This window comes from Rana temporaria, chromosome 3 (genome assembly GCF_905171775.1).
Source record: "Rana temporaria chromosome 3, aRanTem1.1, whole genome shotgun sequence".
NCBI lineage: Eukaryota > Metazoa > Chordata > Amphibia > Anura > Ranidae > Rana > Rana temporaria.
In genome coordinates, this window is record NC_053491.1 from 350,281,665 (window position 1) to 350,309,455 (window position 27,791).

Consider the following 27,791-nt stretch of genomic DNA (forward strand, 5'->3'; position numbering starts at 1 on the left):
GCATGAAGCACGCAGCACTTTATTTAATTTTTGCATGAAGCAAGATTGGAAACTGGACTTATTTTTGATACACATTGTTTGCACTTTTTATATATTCAAGGATAATCACCAGCATTGTATTGCACATTTATATATATTTATTATTCATCTCTATTTTTATTTTTTATAATATATATTTTTATGATATTTATTTTCTTTTTTTTATTCACCTATTTATTTGGATTGGTACTACGTGATAATTTAACCACTTAGGTGGATATATTGGTTTGTTATTTATGCACACTTATATTCATTTTACACTTAAGTAGGCGCCACCACCTGCTATTTACACCCATTGCTTCTTCTAAACTATAAAAAAGAAAATGAATGCAAGGTTTAGATACACTTTAAGAGCCATTTCTTAATTTCCTGCAAATTTCCTCCAACTTCTGTCGGGGGCCCACTTTTCTAACCACAAAAATATGTTTCATGTTATATTTTTTCTGTAGTCACTTCCTCCTCATGTGTGGTCTAGTGTTTATAACATAGTGAGTTAGACAACCCAGACTTCACACTGGCAGCACTCAGGATGGGTCCATATTGTCAATGGATGTTCGCTCTCATCTTATTACTCCCAGGTATGTATTCCATCTCTCACGGCCCTGCATTGTGAGCTTAGAAAACAGTGTGAGGCCATTAACATGTAGTTGCATTAACATGAATCATTCCAAATGAGATGTAACGTTCTTAAAAGTATATGTAAACTTTAACTGAATGACATTTAGTTTGCTAAAGAACTGCATATCAACAACTGCCATTTTTTTATTCACAATCATTTTTGTTTTACCTTTTTTTCATTGTTTTACCTCAGTGCTGCTGATTTTATGCAACTTCTTTGGCATTTCTCAGGATAGGTTGACTAATGGCCACAACAGTGGAATGCGCATCGGTACAGACACTTGTAGTCTCCATTGGGAGAGTGTGTGACAACACAGGTAGGAGACAAAAGCAGCGCGTTGTCAACCTTTAGCGGGAAGTTGATGAATCAGGAGCTTTTGGCAGGATCACCAGGCATTGTTATAATAAAGACTGCAGATTTAAAAATGTTAAAACATTTAGTAGGATTAGTGATTAGGTGCAGTTTATAGTACCATTCCTATGGTTAACAAATTGATGCTTTTGTAAGGAATGCAATATTTTTCTAGTAGCCACATTGTCTAATATATTTCATAGTAATGTATAGGTCCCGCTATAGAAGTTCTCTAGTGTATTCACCATATATATGTGATGAATGAGGTGAGCTTGAAGTGAAACATTTATCTCCAGAAAAAATATATATGCACATATTGGCATTTCATTCATTTCTATGCAATGCAGCTCAGACACTCATACAAAATGTAAAAAAGTTGTGAGAAAAAAATTGCGCCAACCTAAATTGTAGAAATTAAATAGTTATGTGAAGCTGCCCCTTTAAGTGAATATGCCACCTCCAAACAGATTACATATATATATTTATTAACAGACCTGCAGTACAGGATGGAAAAATGCTGGTATGTTGAAGATTTCTGTACCGAACCACGGATCAAAAGACTGCGTTTAAGTATGAATAGGGTACTTAGAAAAAAAATATTGTGCTGTGTACCCTTGCGATGATTGGTGTTATTCTGGTGCAGAAACACAACGATCTACAAACAAGTGCTGTGTGAACAAGCCCTAAGGCTGGGTTCACATGCGGTTTGCAGTCTGGAGTCCTGTGTGTTTCTGTTTCCCAGTTCAGATGCAAATTTTTCCCTGAATTCGCACCTGTACTGGACCCAAAAATGCACAGGACCCCTTTCAAAACTGCACCGCGGCCACCTCGCACAGGTGTGAACTGGCTCCACAGCCTCCTGGAGGGTGATTCTCCTGGTCCGGGCCTCTAAGACTCCAGGATTTGTAGTTTCCTCTGGGCTGCTCTCAACACCGAGAGCATCAGCGTGGACTGCAACTCCCAGAATGCAACAGCGGCTGGCCGGCCACCGTGGCCGTGTCCCCATCCAGAATTCCTAGAGAAGAAAAAAAAATAGTAGTAGGCAGTGGCTGCCGGCCATATTGAACATTAGTTAGGGCGGCCTCGGGGGAAATTGTCACTCTGCCCCCCCCCCCCCGGCCCAGCCTGCCCCTGTCTGAGTATATGGGCATAACACCTTGGTTGTGGCTAAAATAAGCCTTAAAAGGTCACTGCAGGCAAACACATTGGGATGCAATATTGCTACAGGAAAAAAGAATATTATGGCAATGGAACAAGTAGATATTGTAACCTGGGGGTGCAAAGCTCCCTGGGATGAGCAGTCTTTCAGGCACAGATACCAAATTCAGTGAGGTAGTGACAAACAGTGCATTGTTAATTTGTGTTATATACAGAACAAAATAGGAACAAAAATAGTAAAACAAAACCTAGACGTGTCTCGGCACTAACTATACAATATATACAGGCCGTAACTACCAGGCTGAGAAAGCCTACAGCTTGTCAGCTTCCACATATACAGCTTAAAGGGGTTGTAAATCCTTGTGTTTTTTCACCTTTACCTAAACTCCGAATTTCCATCGGTGGGGACGCGCTGTCCCTCTCTCCACGGGGACCCGGCTCTTATTTGAATAGATTCATGGCCATTGGCTCCCACTGCTGTCAATCAAATCCAATAACGCCGGGGCCGAGCCATACATTCAGCTGCTATGGACGCTGAATAAATGACACAGGAGCGCGCCCGCAAGGTAACCCCCCGGGTGGGCACTTCTCCAAGGGGGGTTATCTGATGTGGGGAAGACCCGCTAGAGGCGCCAAGGGACCTCAGAAAGAGCCGCCAAAATACTGATCATTCTACGCATGCGTCAAATTCCCGCCCGACGCATGCGCAGTAGGAGCAGGAAAAATCCCGATCATTCTACGCATGAGTCAGATTCCCGGAAGACGCATTCGCAGTAGGAGCCGCTGAAATCCAGATTATTCTATGCATGCGTCAGATTCCCGCAAGACACATTCGCAGTAGGAGCCTCTGAAATCCAGATCATTCTACACATGTGTCAGATTCCCCACCGACGCATGCGCAGTAGGAGCTGGCAAAATCCAGATCATCCTACGCATGTGTTAGATTTACGGCCGACGCATGCGCAGTAGGAGCCTCTGAAATCCCGATCGTTCTACGCATGCGTCGGCTTCTCAGCTGACGTATGCGCAGCAGGAGCCGCCAAAATACCGATCGTTCTACGTGCGCGTCAGTTTCCCGCCGACGCATGCGGAGCAGGCAACATCTCGATCGTTCCACGCATGTGTCAGATTCCCGGAAGACACATGCGCAGTAGGAGCCCCTGAAATCCCGATCGTTCTGCACATGCGTCAAATTCCCGCCCGACGGATGCGCAGTAGGAGCCTCTGAATTCACGATCGTTCTACGCATTCGGCAGATTCCTGGCCGACGCATATGCAGTAATAGCTGGCAAAATCACGATCGTTCTACGCATGCATCAGATTCCCGGCTGACGCATGCGCAGTAGGAGCCTCTGAAATTCCGTTCGTTCTACGCATGCGTCGGATTCCTGCCCGACGCATGCGCAGTAGGAGCCTCTGAAATCCTGCTCGTTCTATGCATGCATCGGATTCCAGGTATAGAAATCATCATTGTAAGTGCTGCTCAGTGAATCCTTATCTGATGTCGCTTCCGCCCTTCCTGATTCCCTGTTCTAAATCTCGCGCATGCGCCGTAGCACCGTAACCAAGCCTCGATGTGGATTGACGTTACCACGGGAAACCATGATACACGGCTGCAGTCACAGTCACTCCCCTGTGTGACGTCTTGTTCAGTCACACGGGGGGGGGGGGGGAGTATCAGGAACAGGAGAAGGGCTATATCAACGCAAGACTTCTCCTCTGTGCCGGACAGAGGGGAAGCTCGCTCACATTCAGTGCCAGAAACAAAGAAATTGAAAACCCGGCAAACTTGAAATGGTGGTTTTGACGGACAGAAGTGCGCAAGTGCGGTGACATCATCGAAATTAAATATACGATTTTCCAGCTAATTACAGGGGTGAGTACACTTTCACAGGTGGCTGGTCAATATTTACATTTATGCCCTGTACACACAATCCGTTCGTCTGATGAAAAGGGACCGATGGACCGTTTTCATCGGACGAACCGATCGTGTGGGGGCCCCATCAGTTTTTTTCCCATCGGTGAAAAAAAATAGAACCTGTTTTAAATTTTCTTATAGTTAAAAAAACGATAGAAAAAAACTATCGTCTGTGGGGAAATCCATTGGTCAAAGATTCACGCATTCTCAGAATCAAGTCGACGCATGCTCGGAAGCATTGAACTTCATTTTTCTCAGCAGTGTTTTACGTCACTGCCTTGGACACGATCAGATTTTTAACCAATGGTGTGTAGGCAAGACTGATGAAAGTCAGCTTCATCGCATATCTGATGAAAAAATCCATCGGTCCGTTTTCATCAGACGAACGGATCGTGTGTACAGGGCATAACTGTGTTTCCCTGAAAATAAGCCCAGGTCTTATATTAATTTTGACAACAAAAGACACAGTAGGGCTTATTTTCAGGGTAGGTCTTACCATGTAATGATCTGTCTTCTCTCTCCCTCTCTCTCCCTGCCTGACAGGAATCCCCAGTGTCATTTGAGTTAAAACGCTTGTAAAATCCTATAATACACTCTATTACAGTATTATATAATGTACAATGTGCGTGTTTCTGTAATATAATTGTGCCAAATACCTCCGTTATAGCGCCGCTCTGCACTTCTGTGACCCGCCAAAACCCTCTTCCTCTGAATTATATTACAGAAACCCACACATTGTACATTATATACTACTGTAATAGAGTGGATTATTGGATTTTACAAGCATTTTAAACTAGGGCTTATTTTCGGAGTAGCAGCCCTCCTGGAAAATGATGTTAGGTCTTATTTTCGGGGGAAACACGGTGCAAATCACCTCCTAAATGGAGTGCTGTTGATTTCTTCCATCTACATCTAGGTGTTTAGACACCACTCATGAGGTTCTGTGTGGTTCAGATGTGTCAGTAGACGGAGATAGGCTCCATAGAAACAACATGTAATTGTCAGTCTGGAGTAAATCAGTCATATTGTATGGGGGGGGATTCAGAGGACAGGAACCGGAGCACAGGTGGGAAATGTTTTACAGGCAGACAATGGCTGCTGTCATTGGCAGAAAACAGGTTTTTGTTTTTCTGACTGGAGTTACAGAATGATTTATATTGATTTATCTTTCCAGGTGTATTGGTGTCAGGAGAACCAGAAATCTGGACAGTAGAAGATGATACAGTGACTCTACAATGCATATATTCTGTTGACAAAGGAAGAACCACCATGTGCTGGGGAAGAGGTGACTGTACATCTGTATTGACGACCTATTGTAATAATGTTATCATTAAGACTGATGGCAGCACATTGACTGAGAAGACATCTAATAGATACCAATTACTGGGAAATATTGAGCAAGGGAACGTGTCACTGACCATCACTAATGTGACTAAGGAAGATAAAGGAATATACTGCTGCAGAGTGGAGATCTCTGGGTGGTTCAATGACAAGAAGAACATTTACAATGTGAAGGTTCAGGAAAGTAAGTACAATGCGTCTAGAAATAACTAACCAATGGAAACTAATCTGTCCAACATCAACTCCAATAAATCTGCTGTGATATCTGCAGACAACTCCGGAACAACCAGCACTATATTTGTATGGGCCATATTCTGAGTAAATATCCGCTAGCTGCGCTTAGGGCACTTACACTCCGCTGTCCCAACTTACTGGAGCAGGTGTTGTATTCCCCAACCACTTGCTCCATAAGTTGGGACAGCGGAGTGTAAGTGTCCCGGCGTAGCCTGGCGGATCTCCAAGGGGGCGGCTTCTATTCAAATGAAGCGCGCCCCCGATACAAAAGAACTGGGCATGCGCCGGGCTGCAAAAAGCCCAGTGCGCATGCTCCAGTTCTCGGCGGAAAACGTCAATGACGCCGACGTGTGCGTCATTGACATAAAGTCGTATTCAAGAACGACTTACGTAAACGACGTATCCGACGAAAAAACACGACGGGGACCCGACGCCATCCGTAACATGGCCTACGCGAGACTTGCGGAAACTTACCCCTCATATAGCAGGGGTAAGTTTCCGCTTACGCAAACGACGTTAGCGACGGTTACGCGACGCGAACTCGTTCGTGAATCGGCGTAGAAGGATCATTTGCATACGCAAATGACTCCTTCACTTAAATGCCATCTAGCGGCGGCCGGCGTCATTGCATTTAAGATCCGCCAGTGTAAGTGACTTACAGATGGCGGATCTTAAGTGTATCTATGCAAAAATGATTCTGAGAATCAGGAGCATAGATACACGGGTCAAAAAAGGGAGTTACGATGGAGTATCCTGAGTTACTCCATCGTAACTTTACTCAGAATATGGCCCTATGTCTTTAACTTGACCATAGGACTCATTTAATTACTTAAAAAAAACCTGTACACTACGGCCACTTTCACAATGGGGCGGTGAGAGCGCCGCTAGTTTTAGCAGCGCTTTACCGTAGTTTTAGAATCGCTTTTCGGCTGCTAGCGGGGCGCTTTTAACCCCCGCTAGCGGCCGAAGAAGGGGTTAATACCGCCCATGTAGCGCCACTGCCGAATCTCTTTGCAGGCGCTTTGGCAGCGCTGCCCATTCATTGACAGGAGAGGCGCTTTTCAGGCTCTATTTTTAGAGCTAAAATGCCTGTAAAGCACCTCAGTGTGAAAGTGGCCTACAGGTCATAGCTCCCAGAACTCCCTCTTTTGATACAAAATTCCTCTCTACTACTTAATTGTCCATCTTTTTGGTTTAACCACTTAAGGACCAGCCTTCGCAGTTGTACTGCGGCAGGTTGGCTCTCCTGCTCGAATCGCTGTATATGTACAGCAGCTTGGACAGCTGCGGACGCGTGCTGCTGGCAGCGTGCTTTTGCGACCGCTACACAATGCGGGAGTGTGCCCGTGGGTCGGATGGACTCAATGTCCGCCGGCGCCCCGCGACCGCCTAGTACAGAGGCAGAATGGGGATCTGCGTTTGTATACAAGGCAGATCCCCATTCTGACAGAAATCTACTGTTTCCAGTGATCGGGAACAGTGATCTCTGTCATGTCCCAGTGAGCCCATCCCCCTACAATTAGAACACACCTAGGGAACACAGTTAACCCCTTGATCGCCCCCTAGTGTTAACTCCATCTCTGCCAGTGTCATTTTTACTTTGATCAGTGCAATTTTATAGCACTGATCAATGTAATAATGTCACTGGCCCTCAAAAAGTGTCAATTGGGGTCAGATTTGTCTCAGTCTTGCTAAATATTGCAGATCGCCGCCATTACCAGTAAAAACAATAAAACATTTAAATAAAAGTCCCTAAATCTATCCCATAGTTTGTAGACACGATAACTTTTGTGCAAACCAATCAATACACACCTATTGTTATTTTTTTTACCAAAACTATGTAGAAGAATATATATCGGCCTAAACTGATCAATACATTATTTTTAATTTTTTTTGGGGATATGTATTATAGAAAAAAGTAAAATCATTATTTTCCCCCAAAATTTACGCTGTTTGTTTATAGCACAAAAAATAAAAACCACAGAGGTGATCAAATACCACCAAAATAAAGCTCTATGGGGAAAAAAGGATGTCATTTTTGTTTGGGTACATCATCACACGACCGCGCAATTGTCAGTTAAAGTGACACTGTGCCGTATCGCAAAAAATGGTCTGGACATTAAGGGGGTACATTTTTTTTTTCTGAAATTACTGTTTACAGGGTATAGAGACATAATAGTTAATTTATTCCTTTTAAAAATGATTAAAAATAGATAAAAATCAATCATATAATGTACCTACAGTTTCAGTTTTGTTTTTGCATGCTGTGTGATGTACAAAGACACAGAGCCAATACAGGGCAGTGATGGTTTGTAAAATGAAACTGATTGGTGTTGAGGGGTTTTAGACACTCAGTAATCACACCTCCTTGATTAGTGACCACAGAGAGAAAGCTCCCATGACTTTTTTCATCAGGAAACAGACAACCAGGAAGTGTTCAGAACAGAGAAGGATTAGAGCAAAAACGAACAATGAGGACATGAAACCAGGACTGCAGTAAGGTAAAGGAAGCTATTTAGCTAAAAAAAAATTCCTTTAGTGGTCAATAGTAAATTGACGTCCTGGAAGTGGTTTCGTTATCCTGACGTCTATTGACGGCCTGCAGGATAACAGCCGCTGCGCATCGCGGCGATCGGTGGTGCGGTGTGTCAGTCTGACACACCGCTACACGGATCTTGGTAAAGAGCCACCAGTGGAGGCTCTTTACCATGTGATCAGCCGTGTCCAATCATAGCTGATCACAACGTAAACAGGAAGAGCCGCTGATCGGCTTTTCCTCACTCGCGTCTGACAGACGCGGGTAGAGGAGAGCCGATCGGCTGCTCTCCTGACAGGGGGGGGTATGTGCTGATAGTTTATCAGTGAAGTTGGATCACCGCACAGAACCACCAGCATGCCGCCCATGAACACCAGGGATGGGCATCCACACTGGACCACCAGTTCTGCCCCCTAGACCACCAGGGAATGCCAATCTGTGCCAAGGCAGCTGCCAACCAGTGCCCACTCAAAATCCCTGCCAGTGCCCATCCAAAATCCCTGCCAGTGCCACCAGGGATACCCATCGGTGTCGCATGTCAGTGTCATGTATTGATGCCTATCAGTGCCCAGCAGTGCTGCCTATCAGTGCTCAACAGTGCTCAACAATTGCAGCCTTTCAGTGCCCATCAGTGTCACCTATCAGTGCCACTCATGAGTGCCCACCAGTGCCGCCTATCAATGCCCATCAGTGCTGCATAACAGTGCCGCATACCAGTGCCCATCATCAGTGCCACCTCATTGGTGCCGCCTCATTGGTGCTGCCTTATCAGTGCCCATCAGTGAAGGAGAAAACTTACTTATTTACAAAATTTTATAGCAGAAAAAAAAAGAAAAACGTATTTTTTTCAAAATAGCTTGGTCTTTTTTTATTTGTATAGGAAAAATTTAAAACCCTAGAGGCGATCAAATACCACCAACAGAAAGCTCTATTTGTGGGAACAAAATTAATAAAAAATTCTGTTTGGGTACAGTGTAGCATTACCGCGCAATTGTCATTTAAACAGCGACAGCGCAGAAAGCTGAAAATTGGCTTGGTCAGGAAGGGGCGTAAGTGCCTGGTATTGAAGTGGTTCAGTAGTTAATATACAGTATATAATACATGTGAGAACTTGTTTTATATGGTAGTGCAGGGCTCGACAAATCCCGGGCGCCAGGTCGCCATGGCGACTAGAAATAGGGTCCTGGCGCCATCTGGTGGTGAGCCGTTGGTATTACAAGTTATTACCACCAGATGTGTAAGCTGGCGCCATCTGGTGGTGGCCGTTGGTATTACAAGTTAAGCATTACAAGTTAAACAGCAATTCAAATGTAATGTTTCACTGCCATCTTCTTCCCTCTAATTAGAACCCCCAAACATTATATATATTTTTTATCCCAACACCATAGAGAATAAAATGGCGATCGTTGCAATACTTTCTGTCACGCCGTATTTGCGCAGCTGTCTTGCAAGCGCACTTTTTTTAATTAAAAAATAAGACAACAGTAAAGTTATCCCCATTTTTTTTAATATTATGAAAGATAATGTTACGCCGAGAAAATTGATACCCAACATGTCACGCTTCAAAATTACGTCCACTCGTGGAATGGCGTCAAACTTTTACCCTTTAAAATCTCCATAGGCGACGTTTGAAAAAACTCTACAGGTTGCATGTTTTGAGTTACAGAGGCGGTCTAGGGCTAGAATTATTGCTCTCGCTCTACCAATCGCGGCGATACCTCACATGTGTGGTTTGAACACCATTTACATATGCGGTCGCTGCTCACGTACGTGTTCGCTTCTGCGCGCAAGCTCGTCGGGACGGGGTGCGTTTTCTGGCTCCTAACTTTTTTAGCTGGCTCCTAGATTCCAAGCAAATTTGTCAACCCCTGTGGTAGTGCATTAAGACCTAGCCACCCACTAACTTGATTTTAAGGGCTTTTCTTACCTATTTTTATTAAAAGAAAATTCAAAAAACAAAACTAATCAGTTTCCCTCGCAGGGGTTTTCAGCGTTTATCTTCCATACTTTTTTTTTTTCCAATAAAATTTTTTATTAAATATTTTTGACAAAAACTTAACATTCACATTCACATTATTACATTTATATTTTGACATACATATAACAACACATACATGGTCTCCTTATGATCCCACATGTCATTCTCCCCAATTCACTTTAAGCCCTGGTTCACACTGGGTACGATTTGGAACGATTTGAGATGCGATTTGACATGTCAAATCGCGTCTCAAATCGGCGGCAATTGTCGGCAATGGCACTGTCCTAATCAGTGCGACGCCGCATCTACGATTTCAAAAAGTAGTTCCTGTACTACTTTTTGCGATTTCGGGCCGCGATTTACATTAAATTGCGGCCGAAATCGTGGCAAAATCGCGGCGAAATCACGGTAAAATTGCGCATTTTGCCGCGATTTTGAATTCGCAGCAGTGTGAACCTAGGCAGAAAGAGGGAAAACAGCCTCTCTAGTATATGTATAAATCGATACGGAATGTTTCCTGATACTGGTACTAATATGGTATGTAGAGGCATGGAGGGTAGGGGGGGAGGAGAAAAAAAGAGAAAAAAAAAAAAAAATAACCCATTTTCTAACTGTGATTAACGCATCTCCCTAATCAAGGGTATCCCAGTGCACTACATTATTTAAATTCTAATTTGTATTTCTATGTGATGGCTACCTACCAGAGGAGCCTCCCCCTCCTCTCTCTCCAATTTAAGAAGAGATCATGGGGTGGAAGAAGAAGAGAAAAAAAAAAAGAGAAAAGAAAAAAAAACAAAAAACATTTCTATTATTATCTTCCATACAAAGAACGTTAAAGTGGTTGTAAAGGTTTGTTTTTTATTTTCTAAATAGGTTCCTTTAAGCTCGTGCATTGCTTGGTCTATACACTCGGCAGCCCATACTCTGGCTCCCATCTGTACTCCTGGACAGAGACCTCCTCTGTCTGATGAGGTGGAGCTCAGAACACTAGTCAGATCACAATAAAAGCCTAGCACACAACAGCCCAATCAGTGTGCCGAAACTTATGAAAACTAGGATTGGAGATTTCATCCCTCCAAGATCTCTAAGAAATCTCCTGGCTGTAGGCCCCAATCGCTGCAAAATTTAAGCCATCAGATACACATACTGCAGCTGCTGACTAATAGGACACTTATCTGTCCTGGAGTCCAGCGATGTCTGCACTGCAGCTGATGTTTCCATCAGCTGTCGGGTGCTGCCGCCGCCATAGCCACTAAGGGAACCTGATAGCGAAGCATTATGGCTTCATGCCTACTGTGCATGCGCGAGGCACCCACTGCGCTCTATTACTGGCCCGGCGGGGGAAGGAGGAGGGAGCCGAGCGGTGACGTCAACGGCCGAGACTCCCAGATTTTTTTTACAAATAACAAACATGTTATACTTACCTCCACTGTGCAGCTCGTTTTGCACAGTGTGGCCCCGATCCATGACTAGGGCAGCCGGATAACCTACTGCACCAACCAACACAAATACATATACCACTTAACTCTCTATAAATGACCACACTGACACCTGCTGGATTAAAATGGCCTGTTCGGCCTTTATTTAACAAAATAACCAAAATAATTGTATATATATATAAAAATATATATATATATATATCCCAATCCCAAATATATAAAACAACAACATTTTAAATAAACATTTTACCACTCCTTGGTTGTCAGCCCCCTGACAACCCACTGATCACTCTTTTTGGGCCTGTGGTACCCTCGTAGCTAACAACATGTCCCCAGTCGCAACCACCGCCTCGAGGACCCTAGCTGACCACAGACCCACCCACTTCTCCCTGGTGGTCCAGACTGACACCAGACCACCGAGGAGGACTCAATCCCTGAAACGTGCCCCTACCGTTGTACCCAACCATCCTTCTCTTTAGAAAAACGTCAGGGCACACACCGCTACCCCATAACCAACAACCACCTACTTACCTCCTAAAAGTAGGGCGGGAGGGCGGGACTTTCCCTTCAGGCTTCCTCTCCTAGACTGCTGCTGCCGCCCCCTCCTCCTCTCTCCCAACGAATCCAGCCAACTCCTCCCCTTTGCTGCTTCTTCCACTCAAGTAAGTCTCCTACTGTACTGACCACCCCCATTCCTTTAACCTCTTCCCCACTGCAAGTTACCTACACCCTGTCATGCTGTACTCCACCTACGCTTCACTACGGCTCCATACTTGTCTCATCTTCTGGGGTCCCTCGGCAGCTGTCTCAGCTCCTCCCCGCAAGAACTCCACACATCCATGCTAGGGAGCTCGCATTGTATGGAGTCCTTGCGGGCGCACTCCCGTGATACAGCCGACGGCCATAGCCACCGACTGTATCACTCGGCCCCGCCCCCCGGCGCACTGCGTCATTGGTTGTAATTGACATCAGCGCGAGCCAATGGCTGCGCTGCTTCAATCGACCAATGAGTGAGCCGTGAAGCTGGCCAAGATGACATTGCGGGGTCAGGTAAGTAAACGGGGGGGGGGGGGGTTGCTGGGGAGGCCGGTATTGTCAGAAGTTTTTTCACCTTAACGCATAGAATGCATTTTTTTTTACCTTTACAACCCCTTTAAGGTGAAAAACCTTGAGGCCTTGTACACACGACAGAGTTTCTCGGCAGAATTCACCGAGAAACTCGGTCAAACCCGGATTCTGCCGAGAAACTCTGTCGTCTGTACAGTTTTGGCCCGATGGAGCTGCCGAGGAACTCGTCGAGAAAATAGAGAACATGTTCTCTATTTTCTCGTTGTTCTATGGGAGAAGGCGTCCCGCCGAGCTCCTCGGCGGCTTCATCCCTGAACTCACCGAGGCACTCAACGTGTTTGGCACGTCGAGTTCCTCGGCCGTGTGTACGGGGCCTGAGGTTTACAACCCCTTACTCTATCCAAAACCAAAACAAAATAGTTTTGCCTTTGGTTATACTTTTAGACCCCTTTCACACCGAGGCGCTTTGCAGGCGCTATAGCCTTAAAAATAGCGCCTGCAAAACATCTTGAAACAGCGGCTCCATTCACTCCAGTGTGAAAGCCCAAGGGCTTTCACACTGAATCGGTGCGCTGGCAGGGCGTCAGAAAAAGTCCTGCCAGCAGCTTCTTTGGAGCGCATTAGGACCGGTTGAAATCAATGGGCAGCGCCGCCGAACCGCCGGCAAAGTGCCGCTGTAGCAGCTCTTTGCGGGCAGTTTAAACCCTTTTTCGGACGCTAGCGGGGGTTAAAAGCCCGGGGCAGCTCAGTGTAAAAGGGCTCTAACTTGAAATGTGGAATTGGGACTTAGGCCCCATACACACGGGAGAATTTATCCGCGAATACGGTCCAGCGGACCGTTTCCACGGATAAATCCTCTGAAAGATATCCGCTGATTTCGATGGGATGGAGTGTACACACTATCCCATTGAAATCCGCGCGGAAATCCTCTGGCGATGACGTGTCGCGCCGTCGCCGCGATTATGACGCGGCGACGGGCGCGACGCTGTCATATAAGGAATTCCACGCATGCGTCAAATCATTACGACGCGTGCGGGGAATCCCTTTGGACGGATGGATCCGGTAAGTCTGTACAGACGAGCGGATCCATCCGTTGGAATGGATTCCAGCAGATGGATTCGTTGTGCAGCACAACAAATATTCGATCTGCTGGAATCCATCCCAGAGGAGATTTCTCCGCGGAAAGAGATCCGCTGGCGTGTACACACCATAGAATCTATCCGCAGAAACCCATTTGCTGGGATTTATCTGCGGATGGATTCTATCGTGTGTATGGGGCCTTAGACCTCGTACACACACATGGTTTTCTCGGCAAGAAAGCTACTGGGAGAGCTTTTTGCCAAGAAAACCGTGCATGTGTATGGTTTCTCGTCAGGAAAACTGCCGGGAATCTCAACGAGAAAAATAGAGAACCTGCTCTCTGTTTTCTCGTCTGGATTCTCAGCAGTGTTTTCCTGCCGAGAAAATCGAGCGCGTGTATATTCTTAACTGTCAACGGCAGGGCTTTTTTCAGGGGGAACTCAGTTCCACCACCTCTGGCTCAGACCCTTGGGGGACCTGCTCACCACGATCACTTGTAAACACAGAAGTCCGGTTTCTGTGTTTACAAGTGGCAGCTCTGTACGCTGTGTGTAACCCCCTGAACTCTGCACTCTGTATGTAATGCAATCCTGGTATTTATTGCCCCTTTAAGACCCTTATACTGTTTGTGAAATCTGAACGGGGTCGTGGTTGAGTTCCTGCACCTATTTTCAGAGAAAAAAAGGTCTGGTCACCGGTAAGCCCGCGCATGCTCGATGAGACTTTGACACATGCGCGGTAGCTTACAAGGGCAGTGTAGGGTATAGCAAGATGGCGGTGATGGCATCAAATATGACGGCGGTTCTTTTGAATGGCCGTGTGTACATTCGGCGAGCAGGAAAGCTTGCAAAGAATCTCCTCAGGAAAACCAATGTTTTTTTCCTGACGATATTCCCGGCCGTGTGTACAGGGCTTTACACTTATTCTTGATGTGATGATGAACACAAAATCAACCTCTTGTGTTTCTACACTTAATAAAACTTGTTGAGGGAAGCCACTGGCTATTAGCAAGAGGGATGCTATTCAGATTTGCTCAGCAATTAATTTGTTGCAATTTGGGGCAAGTTTGTGACCACATTTTCAAACTGCCATTCAGGGACACCCCCTTCCTTCACAAAAAAAAAGATGCTTAAATGCAAGTAATTGTCCATTATATGGGTATAGGGGGCTGCCTTGAGGGACATTTTATCAATGCAAATGTTTTTTAAAATTATAGTTTTTTCAGAAGATTATATTTATGCTTAAAGTGCAACAATAAAAATGAACAATTCCTTTAAATATAGTGCCTGGGTGGTTCCCTTAGGCTTCCTGTAAAGTGGTGCATCTGTACCATGTATAGAACATGCTGCAGCAAAAATGAAATTTCAAAAGAAAAAAAAAACGAGTCAAATCACATTTAAGTTGACTCACGGTTGCAATTGCCAACTATTGAAAAAAAAAACGTAGTGGGGTCCCCCCAGTCCATACCAGACCCTTTGGGCTCTGCCCCCCCCACCCCAAAGCACCTTGTCCCCATCTTACCTTGGGCGGTGGTTGTGGTGGCATGCAGGCAGGGGGGGGGGGGTATCAGAATCTGGAATCCCCCAAAGGCTCTGGAATGGACTAGGGGAGGGGGATGACACGCTGTTTTTTTTTTCACTTTTTTTTATTGGCAGATTTTTTTTTTTATTATTATATAGCTGTCAGCGGGGAAGCCCATTGACAGGTGATGACTCATCAGTTGTTAAGGACCCGCCTTCCCAGCCCTGCTCTCTAACAACCAGCTTTTACTGCGCCCTGGTTGGGTGCAGTGCATTGCAGGGCATTTGACAGGGCGAACACCCTGGGCTGGGAAACAAGACTGTTTCCATCGTTAGCTCATGGGGTGGCTGCAGGGATGGACTGGCCATTGGGACTACAGGGAGTTTCCCGGTGGGCCGATGGCTCAGTGGGCCAGCTTCAGTGACAGCGGACCGCGGCCCCCTCTGCTCCTCTGTCTCTCCCTTCCCGCAGCGCTCATGAGGGGGGAACAAAGAAGCAGGGGGAGGACCAGAGGAGCAGGGGGAATGACAGAGGAGCATGGGGGAGGGGACAGACAGCTGACTCAACAGCTATGGCCTGGGAGTTTCTCACTTCTGCCTAATCTTGTCCCATAAGGGGTGGCACCGAACTGATTCTTTGCCCCGGGTGAAATAATGTCTAGCTTCCCCACTGGTGCTGCCTATAAGAGTACCAGTACCAGCCGTTCTACTCTAATAAAGTAGAACAGCTAGTGGCGGCTAGTGAATGGGAAGAGGGGGCTTGGGTGGCCGGGGGGGTGGTGCGGGAGTTGTCCGGCCGCCATAGGAGAGACCTGTCAAAGTAGGCCAGTCTTGATGAAGTCCAGGGCCAAACTTTTGTCCCAGTCCAGCCCTGGGTGGCTGTGTCAGTTACATTCCGGGACACTGTATTGTCCTGGAATGAAGGTGGCCGGGACACACCTGCAATCCGGGACAAGTGGTCACCCTACCATAATAACCTGAGTGACAAGAACTGGCTTTGAATCCAAAGAAAAAAGAAAATGAGAGAAACAATGCTCACTCAAAGCATAAGAAACTGTTAATGGAGATGGTGTGTCTGTTTGTAAGGTTAGCACACAAAAAACAAATTAATTTAAGAAAGTGCAAAAATGTATTAATATTATATAATAAAAAATGACACAAAATTTCATAAATACAATTAGACCATGGAGGAATGCTGGATGCATGATAATAGATGGTAGGTGATGCTGGAAGCTGACATAATTCGCAAGAGTGCGTCGTCAGGGAGCCGCATCCATCTAAATTTACATCTGATTATACAAGACATAAAGCATGTCATTAGTATAAACATAAACATACATTCAATAAAATTATTAGAATTTTACTCATATTCAATATGTTTTATTTGATATAGTCGCAGCAATTAGCTGCACATTCTCACCTGGTCTAAAGGCTTTGAAAGGTTTGCATACCAACCAACCAATCTATATATATCCACTTGTGCTTGTCACTCCGGCCATTATGGGTGTAAGCAGGGCTCAAGCCCTGCGGGAACGCGTGGGAACGGAGTTCCTGCACTTTTTTCACAGCAGGAACGCAGTTCCCTTTGCAGGACTAGAGCAGCCGAGCCGCCCGAGCCAATCCTTCACTAAGCGGCGATGCCCAGCTCGAGTCACTGTCAGGGGCAGGCGAACCTTAGTAATCTTTTGTTACTGGCCGCTTCCTGTATATGGATTCATCGGGTAGTGTGCGGGTATTCCGTCACTTCCTCGATGCCGCAATGTCTCCTGGAAGCTTTTGTCGCGAGGTCTGCCGCGAGTTATCGCAGGATTTAGAAAGAACTTGCTTAAAGTTGTGGTTTAGTAATTATGCATATGAGCGTATAATTTTTTTTTGGTGGGGTAGTGGATCTTGGGTGGGGATTCCCACACTTTTTTCCCCAGGACTTGACCCCTGGGTGTAAGCCAAGAAAAGTATTTTCTTTTGTTCAACTAGCGGGCTGAACGGAAAAACAAAACAAAAAACTTTCAGATCCCTGCATTAACACAATCTGTGATGCAGGGATCTCCCGTCGCCCTATTGTATGCTGATAGGGGGACGCTTGTGGCTTCACAGCCAGGTGTGCACTGCGCGTGCATTGTTTTGCCCTGCCCTGTTCTGAATGGCCAAGCAATCTTCTGGGACCTGTGATGTGTCCCAGAAGATTGCAGCGAGGGAGGGAAGAGGAGGAGCCACCTAGGGGGAGAGGAGGAATTGCCTAGGTGGCGTCAGCGGAAGTGGGAGCTGGGTACCTGTCAAAACTAGGTATCCACTCGCCCCCCCCCCCCCCCAAAATAAAAAGACATGCCAGACTCCTTAACACTTTTGGGTGGAACTCCACTTTAACAAGCAAAGAATAAACAAGCTTCCCATGAGATTACATGTGCTTTTAATATATTTTATGATTTTATGTATGATATTTGCATGTAAAAGTACCCCCTGTGTAGACATCCAAACACTGCAAGACTGATTTTTTTTTTCAGGAGGAATTTAAGACAAATGGTCAATTTTTAAGAATACTGAATATTTTTTGTGATCATTTGAGCATGTATTTCTTTAACACTGTTATTATTTAAGGAGATAAATCAGATGCCAGCACAGAATCCAATGACAGAGACAAACAAGAAGAAACAAGTGACCCCCCAGTGACAGAAGCAGACGATCCTTTATGCTCAGGTAGGTTGTGTTTTCAATTAACTAACTTTAAAATAAAGAGGACATAATTGCAGTGCACCTTCCCTAAAGGACATAAAAGGGCTTCTCTTGCTGTCTTTCTAATTATACCAGTTTCCTGGTTCAGCCCTGGTTCACATCGGTGCGGCTTTGAAATTGCAATACTTCAGTGTGATTTAATAAGCCGCACATGAGTGCGATTTGCACTGTCGATTTCATTGCGGCTCGCGACTTCATTTAACAGAAGTCTGTGCGACTAAAAAGTAGTGCAAGAACCTTTTTTTTATAATTGCTGCAACGGTTTTTATTGCCAGCAATGAAAACTGTCAAATCGCATGACAAGTTGCACTGGTGTGAACAGGGTCAAGGTCACAGCAACAAGTATTTATGAATAAGTGACTAAAGCTGGCCATAGACGGATCGAAATTCGGCCGGGTTTAGCAGGGGCAGGCCAAATTTCGATCCATTTATGAGCACGTTGATTGTGCTGAAGTCGACTTCAGTACTACCAGGCTGTCCAATTTTTTTATGTGATTACTGTTGGGAAGACTCCCCGCTAACCGAACACAATGGTGTTGCGTGAAGGATTCTGACTGTGTTGTTGAGGGAATCAAGGAATTTTGCATAATCTATGGGCTGCTTTAAATTCCAGGTCCAGGAATTAGACAAATAGCTAGATTCAGAGAGAGTTAGGCCGTAGATACGCCGACCTAACTCAGAATCTGCGCCGTCCTAAGTTTAAGTGTATGCTCAAACTGAGATACAGTTAAACCTAGCTAAGATACGACAGCCTGCGCTGTCGTATCTTAGGGTGCAATATTTAGGCTGGCCGATAGGTGGCGCTTCCATTGAGTTTGGTGTAGAATATGTAAATGACTAGATACGCCTATTCACGAACATACGTGCGCCCGTCGCAGTAAAGATACGCCGTTTACGTAAGGCGATTTCAGGCGTAAAGTAATTCAATCAAATAGCTGGACTAGTCAATGTTAAGTATGGCCGTCGTTCCCGCGTCGAAATTTGAAAATTTTACGTTGTTTGCGTAAGTCGTCTGTGAATGGGGCTGGACGTCATTTACGTTCACGTCAAAACCAATACGTCCTTGCGGCGTACTTTGGAGCAATGCACACTGGGATATGTACACGGACGGCGCATGCGCCATTCGTAAAAAACGTCAATCACGTCGGGTCACAAGTAATATACATAAAACACGCCCCCCACATCCTCATTTGAATTAGGCGTGCTTACGCCGGCCAATTCACGATACGCCGCCGTAACTTAGGAGGCAAGTGCTTTGTGAATACAGCACTTGCCTATCTAACTTACGGCGGCGTAGTGTAAATGCCATACGCTACGCCGCCTTAAAGATGCGCGCCCCTACCTGAATCCAGCTAAAAATCTACCCTTTTGGAGTCTACACAACATTCCAGCTACTGTAAAACCCTTTCTTGCTCTTTCATGTTTTTAGAAAATCACGATGATGACACCATAAGCTACTCTTCTGTCAATTCCAACCCTATGACTCCATTGAAGGTAATTTGTATTTAAAAACAAATTGAATTGTCTTAATACTTTCCAAGAATATATTCTTCTCTTCTTAAGTGTACTATTGGTATTGTTTTAGATAAACACACCACCAAGTGCTGAGATCCAAAGTAATACAAGAATATTATATATCCTAATACCCATCCTTATCCTAATAGCAATCGCATTTACAACTATACTAGTATACAGAAGTGAGTACAATTTTTTTTTGTAATCCTGATTTGTCAAGCTAATATAGCACTTATGCAATGTTATAAAGGGGCTATCAAATTTTATTTAACCACTCGCCTATCGTACCAGGCACCACCTTCCTGCCCAGGCCAATTTTCAGGTTTCAGTGCTACTCTGAATGGCAATTGCACGGTCATGCAACACTGTACCCAAACACAATTTTTATAATTTTTTGGAGTGGTATTAAAATCAGTTTAACCACTTAAAGACTAAACCTTTTTCGCTTACAAGTTAAAATCAGTATTTTTTCCTAGAAGATTACTTAGAACCCCAAACATTATATATATTTTTTTTTTCTTTGTTTTATAGCAGAAAGTAAAAATATAATATTTTTATCTAAATTGTAGGTCTTTTTTGTTTATAGCACAACATTTTTTAAAAACTACATCATTTTTATTTGGGTACAGCATCGGAGGGCCGCACAATTGTCAGTTAAAGTAACACAGTGCCGTATCGCAAAAAATGGCCTGGTCATGAAGAGGGATAATTCTTGCAGAAGTCAAATGGTTAAATATACTGTGTGGAGATATAGAGTGTAACGGAACCCCAAATGGGACAGGGGTTAACGCCGTTTAAGATATTCCATTCTGATCCCTAGACAGCTATCGACACTCCACAGTCAGGCAAACAAAACCCCAATAACGAGACACCGCTGTGTTTGAGCTTCAAAACGAATAGCCTATTTAATGAGAAAAGCAGGCTCCTATATACAGTTAGTAACAAAATGAACAAAGACTCAACTCCACCCACAACATGACACAAGGAGCCCAATACACATCTTTTGGGTAGACCTTCTGGCACCAGCTCTTGATCTAATTTACATGAGCTAATTAACTAATCATTTACCCAGACAAGGTGACTCCGAGATATGACCTTTCAAGATAGACACCTGCTATACAATACACATTCCTTTAGTAGACATGATTTACATGAGCTAATTAACTACAGCTGATAAGTCAGACATCTGACCTTTAGACTGTATATTAACTTGCAATACACATTTATCATCAATAGCCCTTCACACAATACAGAGTCAATTAGCACCACACAATGGAAGATACTTCAGAAGCCATACTAGATTAATTTACATCACAGTAGCAGACGACATTAACACCTAACAGTCTGTGTTCCCACATTGAATGAGTCACTCTTTCAATTAACCTGTTGAGTTCAGAATCAATAACCTGTAAATAGTTCTTACAGACATCCTGGAATACATTGCGAATTACAGACCCATGTTAAAGCAATCCAAGATATCATTTCTCAGTCATCCTATGCCCCTAGTGGACATAGGATGATTTTAGACATAAGAGTCATTGGTGAAGCTGAAACAGGAGTATCTCATACTTTTCAAGAGCTTCTGGGTCCTACGGGCCATTCGTTTACATAGAGATATAGAGATAAAGAGATATAGAGATATAGAGAAAACCGTTAACTGTATTCTCTTATGTTTTACAGATAAGGCAAAAGCTAAGACTCCACGTGTCAGGTAAGCTGCAAGATACAGGAGTTGAACATAATTAAAATAATGTATCCAAAGCTTGTGTCCAACCAAAACTTTTTTTTTTAAATCAACATAATGTGACATTGTCCTACAAGTTTCTTTCAAATAGTTTTTATTTTTTTATCCCAAAAAATGCATCTTCACACTAAATACTTTAAACAGCAACTTGTGACAGAAGTGCAGTGGGTTATTCTGCATCCATACTAAGAATACAGCTATAGAGTAGCAGTTATAGTAAACGATCCAATACCAGCTCCACCGGAGCCAACCCGAGTACATTCAGCCATGGATCCCAGAGCTTGGCAAATTTTGCCGTACTGCCCCTATGTTGATAGATACGTTTTTCCAGTCTTGAAGTGTTACCCATTTTCTCTTTCCATTCCCTCACTGTAGGGAGTTCTGTTGACTTCCAGTGTTGTAAAATCAGTTCACAGGCCTGAAAGAGGGCCCTGGCTATCGCCTGCCTGGGCACCTCCTCAAGTGATTCGTCATCTGTAATACCTAACAAGCAAGGTTTGGGCTCTTTTTTAACCTGAAAGGCTTGGTTAATAACCCCTATCACCTCCGTCCAGTAAACAGGCAACTTAGGGAATAGCCACAACAGCTGTATCAGGTCGCCGTGATCCTGCATGCAACGGGTGCATCCTAACCAGTCTGGTGGGTGTATAATGGACTTGTAGCAGGATATATAACTGGGACAGGCACTGGGCAACATTCAGAGAGCACTGAGAGACCGCTGAAAGTGCCTCCTCCCATTGTTCCTCCTCAAAGGGCCCATTGTCTCCCTCCCATTGAGCTATCACCTTTTGTGTCAGATAAGGCAAGAACTTATTAAGTAGCATAGCGTAGCTGCAAGATATAAAGCCCTTATAAGAGGACACCTCTGCCATATAATTAAAAGTTTAAGTATTGCTTTGAACCCAGACATCCACACCATTTTCGGCCTTTATTGCATGCTGTAATTGGAGGTAGTAGAATTGCATGGACCCGGGGAGCTGAAATTCCTCTCCATTACGGAATATTTCATATAAGTAGCTGATTCCGTATTGCTGCCACTTTTTACTATATTGTAGTTTTCCTATCTCAGCGTATCGTTCATTATGCCATATAGGGCTAAACTTAGTAAATCCCGTGACCTGTTGTACTGTTCTGACTTTATTCCAAATCGTTTGCATTAAATTATATGTGGGGTACAATTTGTTTGATTTACCAAACTGTAAAGCTTCCAACCCCTCAGCTACCCCCTCCTAATCGTAAATGTAAGGTGTGAAGTGGTAGAATCTGCCAGATCCAACTCCGGGGCGGGGGCTGGGTTGAGCGCCCTGGCTATGTGTTGTAGCTGGGAGGCCAGGTAGTACAGCCAAGGATTTGGCAGCGCTAGTTCTCCTGCTTCCTTAGGCCGTTGAAGCTGTTCCAATCTCACTCTGGCCGTAGAGGAGTGCCATATAAGAAATTGGAACACAGAGGTAATGATTCAGAATTCGGGGCATAAGAATAATTTTTATAATGTTGATCCTACTCACAGGTGACATTTTCAGCTTGGACCAAACCTTGATCCTATCACAACTACGATTTAGCAGAGGAGTGAGATTCAGCCTAAGATAATTTAAAGGGTCAGGGGTGACTTGTATACCTAGATATTTAATGGTCCCAGACACTGGGATATCAAGAAGCGTTGGCAGTTGCTGGTCTGTGCTTGCATCAAGGAACATGAGAGAAGATTTATTCCAGTTTACTACCAACCCAGAATAAAAACCAAAGGTTTTCTACCACTCTCATAGCTTCATTAATGACTTCTTGTTTTCCCTTAAGAGTAGCATGGTGTTGTCCGCATATAACATTAACTTCTCCTGTAGTTCCCCATATTGGAAGCCTCGGATATCAGTGTTAGATTGGATGAGAGACCTGCTAGGGGCTCAATGGCCAGGGCAAATAGAAGTGGGGACAGGGGGCATCCCTGTTTAGTGCCCCTATGCAAACTAAAGTCTTGGAACACTCTATCCGCCTCTCTGATGGTGACCTTGGGGGCGTGGTATAACAACTGAATCCAGGAGATAAAGTCCTCCCCAAACCCAAATTTTCTCAATGTGGCCCACATATGCATCCATTCAATACTGTCGAACGGCTTGTGAGAGTTCAAGGATAGTAGCGCCCTGTCTCCCTTATTATCGGCCATTTTCCAGCCAGTCTGTGGTGTAGCTCCTGCAAATTTCCCTCAATCTACTATCTATCACTATTTTCCTATCTCTTGTAATCCATGTTCCCTGGGCACCCTATAGTGGATGGAGTTGGAAATAACACAGCCCCCCTGACAAAAGGGGCCCCCTGCTATACAAACATTATATAAAACAATATTAAAAAAATCTTTATATAATTAGAAAAAATAAATAATAATACAATGCATATTCAAAACGTATTTTCTTTTATTGAATGTATCTTGGGAAGTAATATTTTGCCAGCAATCATCTGTAAAACACTTGACCGGTATGTAGTGCCCCGGGCCCCCCAAGGTCTAAATCTGGCTCTGGCTGTGTCTGTGTAGAAGTCTTTTGGGGAGTCACACACATCAGCAACAGTACAATGAGACTGCAGCTGCTCCTCTCCTACCAGTGAAATACTGGGCTACACATAGTTTGTGTAAATTTTAAATTGATTGTGCATGGTGAGCTTTAGATGACCTCACACTGCAGATACAGTATACAGCTATGCGGCTGTAGGTAAAGGAGTGCCTTGACACAATCACATACCAGGAGGTGCATTGCTATTTTCAAGAGAAATTCTGAAAATGAACAGTGGAATACCGCTTAGGCACAATTATCGCCTTTAGATGCTCACTGTAAGATAGCAAGTCTTTACTTTTTGAGTTCAAGCCTACTGTAAGGCTGGGTTCACTATTGTGAATTGGATGCATGTTCGCAATTCGCATGACAAGAGGGTGTGACTAGCTCTTAATGGAGACGGCTCACACATTTCCAGGGCGGCTGTGGAGCACACTGCAGAAAAGTCGTTTGCATCTTTAAATCCGTTTCAGGTTCAAATTTAGCCAAAAATTCGGACCTGAAGCAGTGCACGGGAATGCACCGGACCCCCTGCTGCGAGCCATGCCGCACACAGTGTGAACCCAGTCTTAAAGCGGAGTTCCGCCGATAAAAATAAAATAAAAGTCAGCAGTTACAAATACTGCAGCTGCTGACTTTTAATATATGCCTGTGATGTCAGCACCCAAAGCCGATCTGTCCCTCAGCTCTTGGGTGGAGGCGCCGCCATCTTCAGTAAGGGAATCAGGAAGTGAAGCCTTGGTTCCCTACTGTGCATGCGCAAGTCGCGCTGCGTGATCCCACTGGTCTCTACTGTCTTCTGGGACCTGTGTGTCTCCCAGAAGACATTGGGGGGGCAGAGGAGGCGCCGGACGTTGCCTAGGTCGCCGTGGCGACCTATGCCCGGAAGTGGGAGCAAATACCTAAATTACACAAGTATCTGCTCCCTCCTTCCCCCTGAAAGGTGCCAAATGTGACACCAGAGTGGGGGAGGAATCCAAAAAGCGGAAGTTCAATGTTTGGGTGGAACTCCACTTTAAGGACAGCAGAGGTTTGCCCATAGCAACTGATCAGATTATACTTCTTTTTTTTGGTGCAGGTTGGAAAATAAAACTAGGATCCTATTAAATGCTATAAGATCCACCTCCTGTCTGTGATGCCTGTAGAAGGGGGCTAGTATGTTTTTGGCAACATAGACTTTAATGGATAAGCATGAAAATTGCATGAAAACCACATAAAAATGCAGACACATAAGTGTGAACCAGGGCTTACTGTTGGGAATGTTCTCTTACTTCTTGTCTGGTAAAACCATAGCATCCAAGAAAATGACAGAAATTGAGGGTACATTACTCTAATGGAGCCCAGAATAGTAGTAAAATGCCAATAAGGGCTCTAGTCTTTGGTTGGACCACAATCTTTGGATACATTTTTAGCAGATAATATATATTGTTCCTAAAATTGACCAGATCATACGATCAGGAGTTCATCCCCAGTTTCCAAACTTAAAAGGTGACCTGGAGCTGTTGGTGACAGCATGGTTAGGTTATTATGCCAAAAGAATGCAATCCCAGTGTTGATTGTACACATTTATGTGTCAGCCAGGTGTTAAAGCACAACGCCATGCTGCCACTTATTTCTGTACAGTCGGCTGGAGTGAATATGGAAACTGATAACATTAAAGTAACTGTGAAAAAAAAAACGAATACAAATTTATTCTGAGTGTGCATGTAATACGTAGTGTCCCTCTCCCTTTGCAGTGCTGGGCCAATGACAGAACTGGCTGCTTCAGGGATTACGGCAGAGGAGAACATTTATACTGAAGATTGATGGACATTCCCCAGAATCATTTGCTGAAATAAACTTCTGCTTACTCAGGCTGTCCCTGATTTGGAACTGGGGGCCAGATTAACAAATGAGATACGACGGCGTTTCTCCTGATACGCCGTTGTTTCTCTGTTTCTATCTATGCGACTGATTCATAGAATCAGTTACGCATAGATATCCCTAAGATCCGACAGGTGTAATAGTTTAACACTGTCGGATCTTAGGATGCAGTACCGCAGCCGCCGCTGGGGGGAGTTCGCGTCGTAAACCAGCGTCGGGTATGCAAATTAGGAGTTACGGCGGATCCACGACGGTTTTTCGCGTTTGCTACGTCGCCGCTAGTCTAGTTTTCCGTCGCAAAGTTACACTTTTTTTTTTGGTGCCTTAACTTTAGTCAGCAAGTGTATTGCTGTCTAAAGTATGGCCGTCGTTCCTGCGTCGAAATTTAAAAATCAAAGTCGTTTGCGTAAGCCGTCCCGGAATACGGAAGTATGCTACGCGCGTCGCCGTTCAAAAAAATGACATCACGGCGTGCAAAGCACGGCGGGAGTTAGGAAACAAAGCATGCGCAGTAGGTCCGGCGCGGGAACGTGCCTAATTTAAATGGCAAACGCCCATTTGAATTGGCCCGCCTTGCGCCGGAGGCTGCGGGCGTAGTTTTCATCGCAAGTGCTTGGTGAATCAGGCACTTGCGATGAAAAATTGCGGCGGTGTAACGTATCTAGGATACGTTACACCGCCGCGATTCTACGATAATCTGGCTCAAAGTCCCTCTGTCTCTCTTTCCTTCTCATATGTCCCTCATTTTGGTCTGATTTGTATATTTGTATATAAAATGTACTTTTTATCTATCAAAAATTGTTTCCCAGTGCTAAACTTTTCATCCAATTTCTAAATTGCTGCATAAATTTCAAAAGCCAATATAAGGCTTTTTAGTGGTAAAACAAAAAGGACCTTTGTATAATTCTCCTTAAAGTCGTTGTGTCCTATGACTACAAACTTTTGCTAATAGGTATCCCTCGTTCCCATTTAAAAAAGTTGGGAGATATGTTTCTGTCATATTTCAGGATGTCAGTAAAAAATTTGCTTCATTAGTACATTTTCCAAGTTTTGTCAGTACTAAGAAATGGGAGGTTGACAGCCCTAGAAGCATGGAGGGTCTGGCCAGTGGCAGGATGAGGCTGCTTAACCACTTCCCACCCAGCCTATAGCAGATTGATGGCCGGGAAGTGGTTCTGTTATCCTGACTGGGCATCATATAATGTCTAGCAGGATAACATGCCGGCGCATGCCTGCGAGGGCGCTCAGCGTGGCGATCACGAGTGCGGCGTGTCAGTCTGACACGCCACATCTCCGATCATAAGAGGCTTCTTACCGCTTGATCAGCTGTGACCAATCACAGCTGATCATCTCGTGAACCAGGAAGTGCCGATAAACGGCATTCCTCAGTCCGCGCTGACAGGGAGAGGCGATCGGCGATTCTCCCTGTCAGAGGGGGGGTCTGTGCTGATAATCAGCACATTGATTATCAGCACAGCCCCCATCAAATGTATCCATAAGCTGCCAATCGGTGCACAGTCAGTGCCCAATCATAACCCCCTGCCAGTGCCCAATAAAGTGCCTATCAGTGCCCACCACAGAGCAAATCAGTGCCCACCATAGTGCCAATCAGTGTCCATCACACTGCCAATCAGTGCCCAGCATTAACACCTGTCAGTACCTGCCCAATCAGTGCTGTCCATCAGTGCTATCTATTAGTGTCCATCAATGCCTCCTGTCAGTGCCACATATCAGTGCCTCCTGTCAGTGCCAATCAGTGCTGCATATCGGTGCCCATCAATGCTGTATATCAGTGCCCATCAATTCTACATATCAGTGCCTCCTCATGAGTGCCACCTTATCAGTGCCAACTCATCATTGCCCATTGGTGTCGTCTCATCAGTGAAGGAGAAAATTAAATGTTATTACAGAAACTAAGAAACTAAGAAGTTTGTTTAGCAAAAAATAAAAACCGCAGAGGTGATCAAATACCACCAAAAGAAAGCTCTATTTGTGGGAAGAATATATAAAAATTTTGGTTTGGGTACAGTGTCAACATACATCAACCAAGATGGCAGTTTGGGTTCTACCCTATACAGAAAAGGCCATCTTCAGGAAACACAATTCTTCATGCAACTA

General features: G+C 44.6%; 1 protein-coding gene across 3 annotated transcripts; it reads left to right on the forward strand.

Annotated features, from left to right (window-relative positions):
- The first annotated feature begins 512 nt into the window (after window positions 1-512).
- On the forward strand, window positions 513-25,734 carry LOC120932641 (hepatitis A virus cellular receptor 1 homolog). 3 transcript variants are annotated; one of them, XM_040345171.1, is made up of 7 exons: window positions 513-617; window positions 5,260-5,610; window positions 17,877-17,975; window positions 19,441-19,505; window positions 19,597-19,708; window positions 21,207-21,237; window positions 25,547-25,683. In XM_040345171.1, exons 1-7 carry the CDS (start codon window positions 569-571, stop codon window positions 25,614-25,616), a joined length of 777 nt encoding a protein of 258 aa, XP_040201105.1. In that variant the 5' UTR covers window positions 513-568; the 3' UTR covers window positions 25,617-25,683. The 3 variants fall into 3 exon arrangements, with proteins under 3 accessions (XP_040201105.1, XP_040201107.1, XP_040201106.1); XM_040345173.1 differs by having other exon boundaries at window positions 5,260-5,370; XM_040345172.1 differs by lacking the exon at window positions 19,597-19,708 and having other exon boundaries at window positions 25,547-25,734.
- Window positions 25,735-27,791: the final 2,057 nt, after the last annotated feature.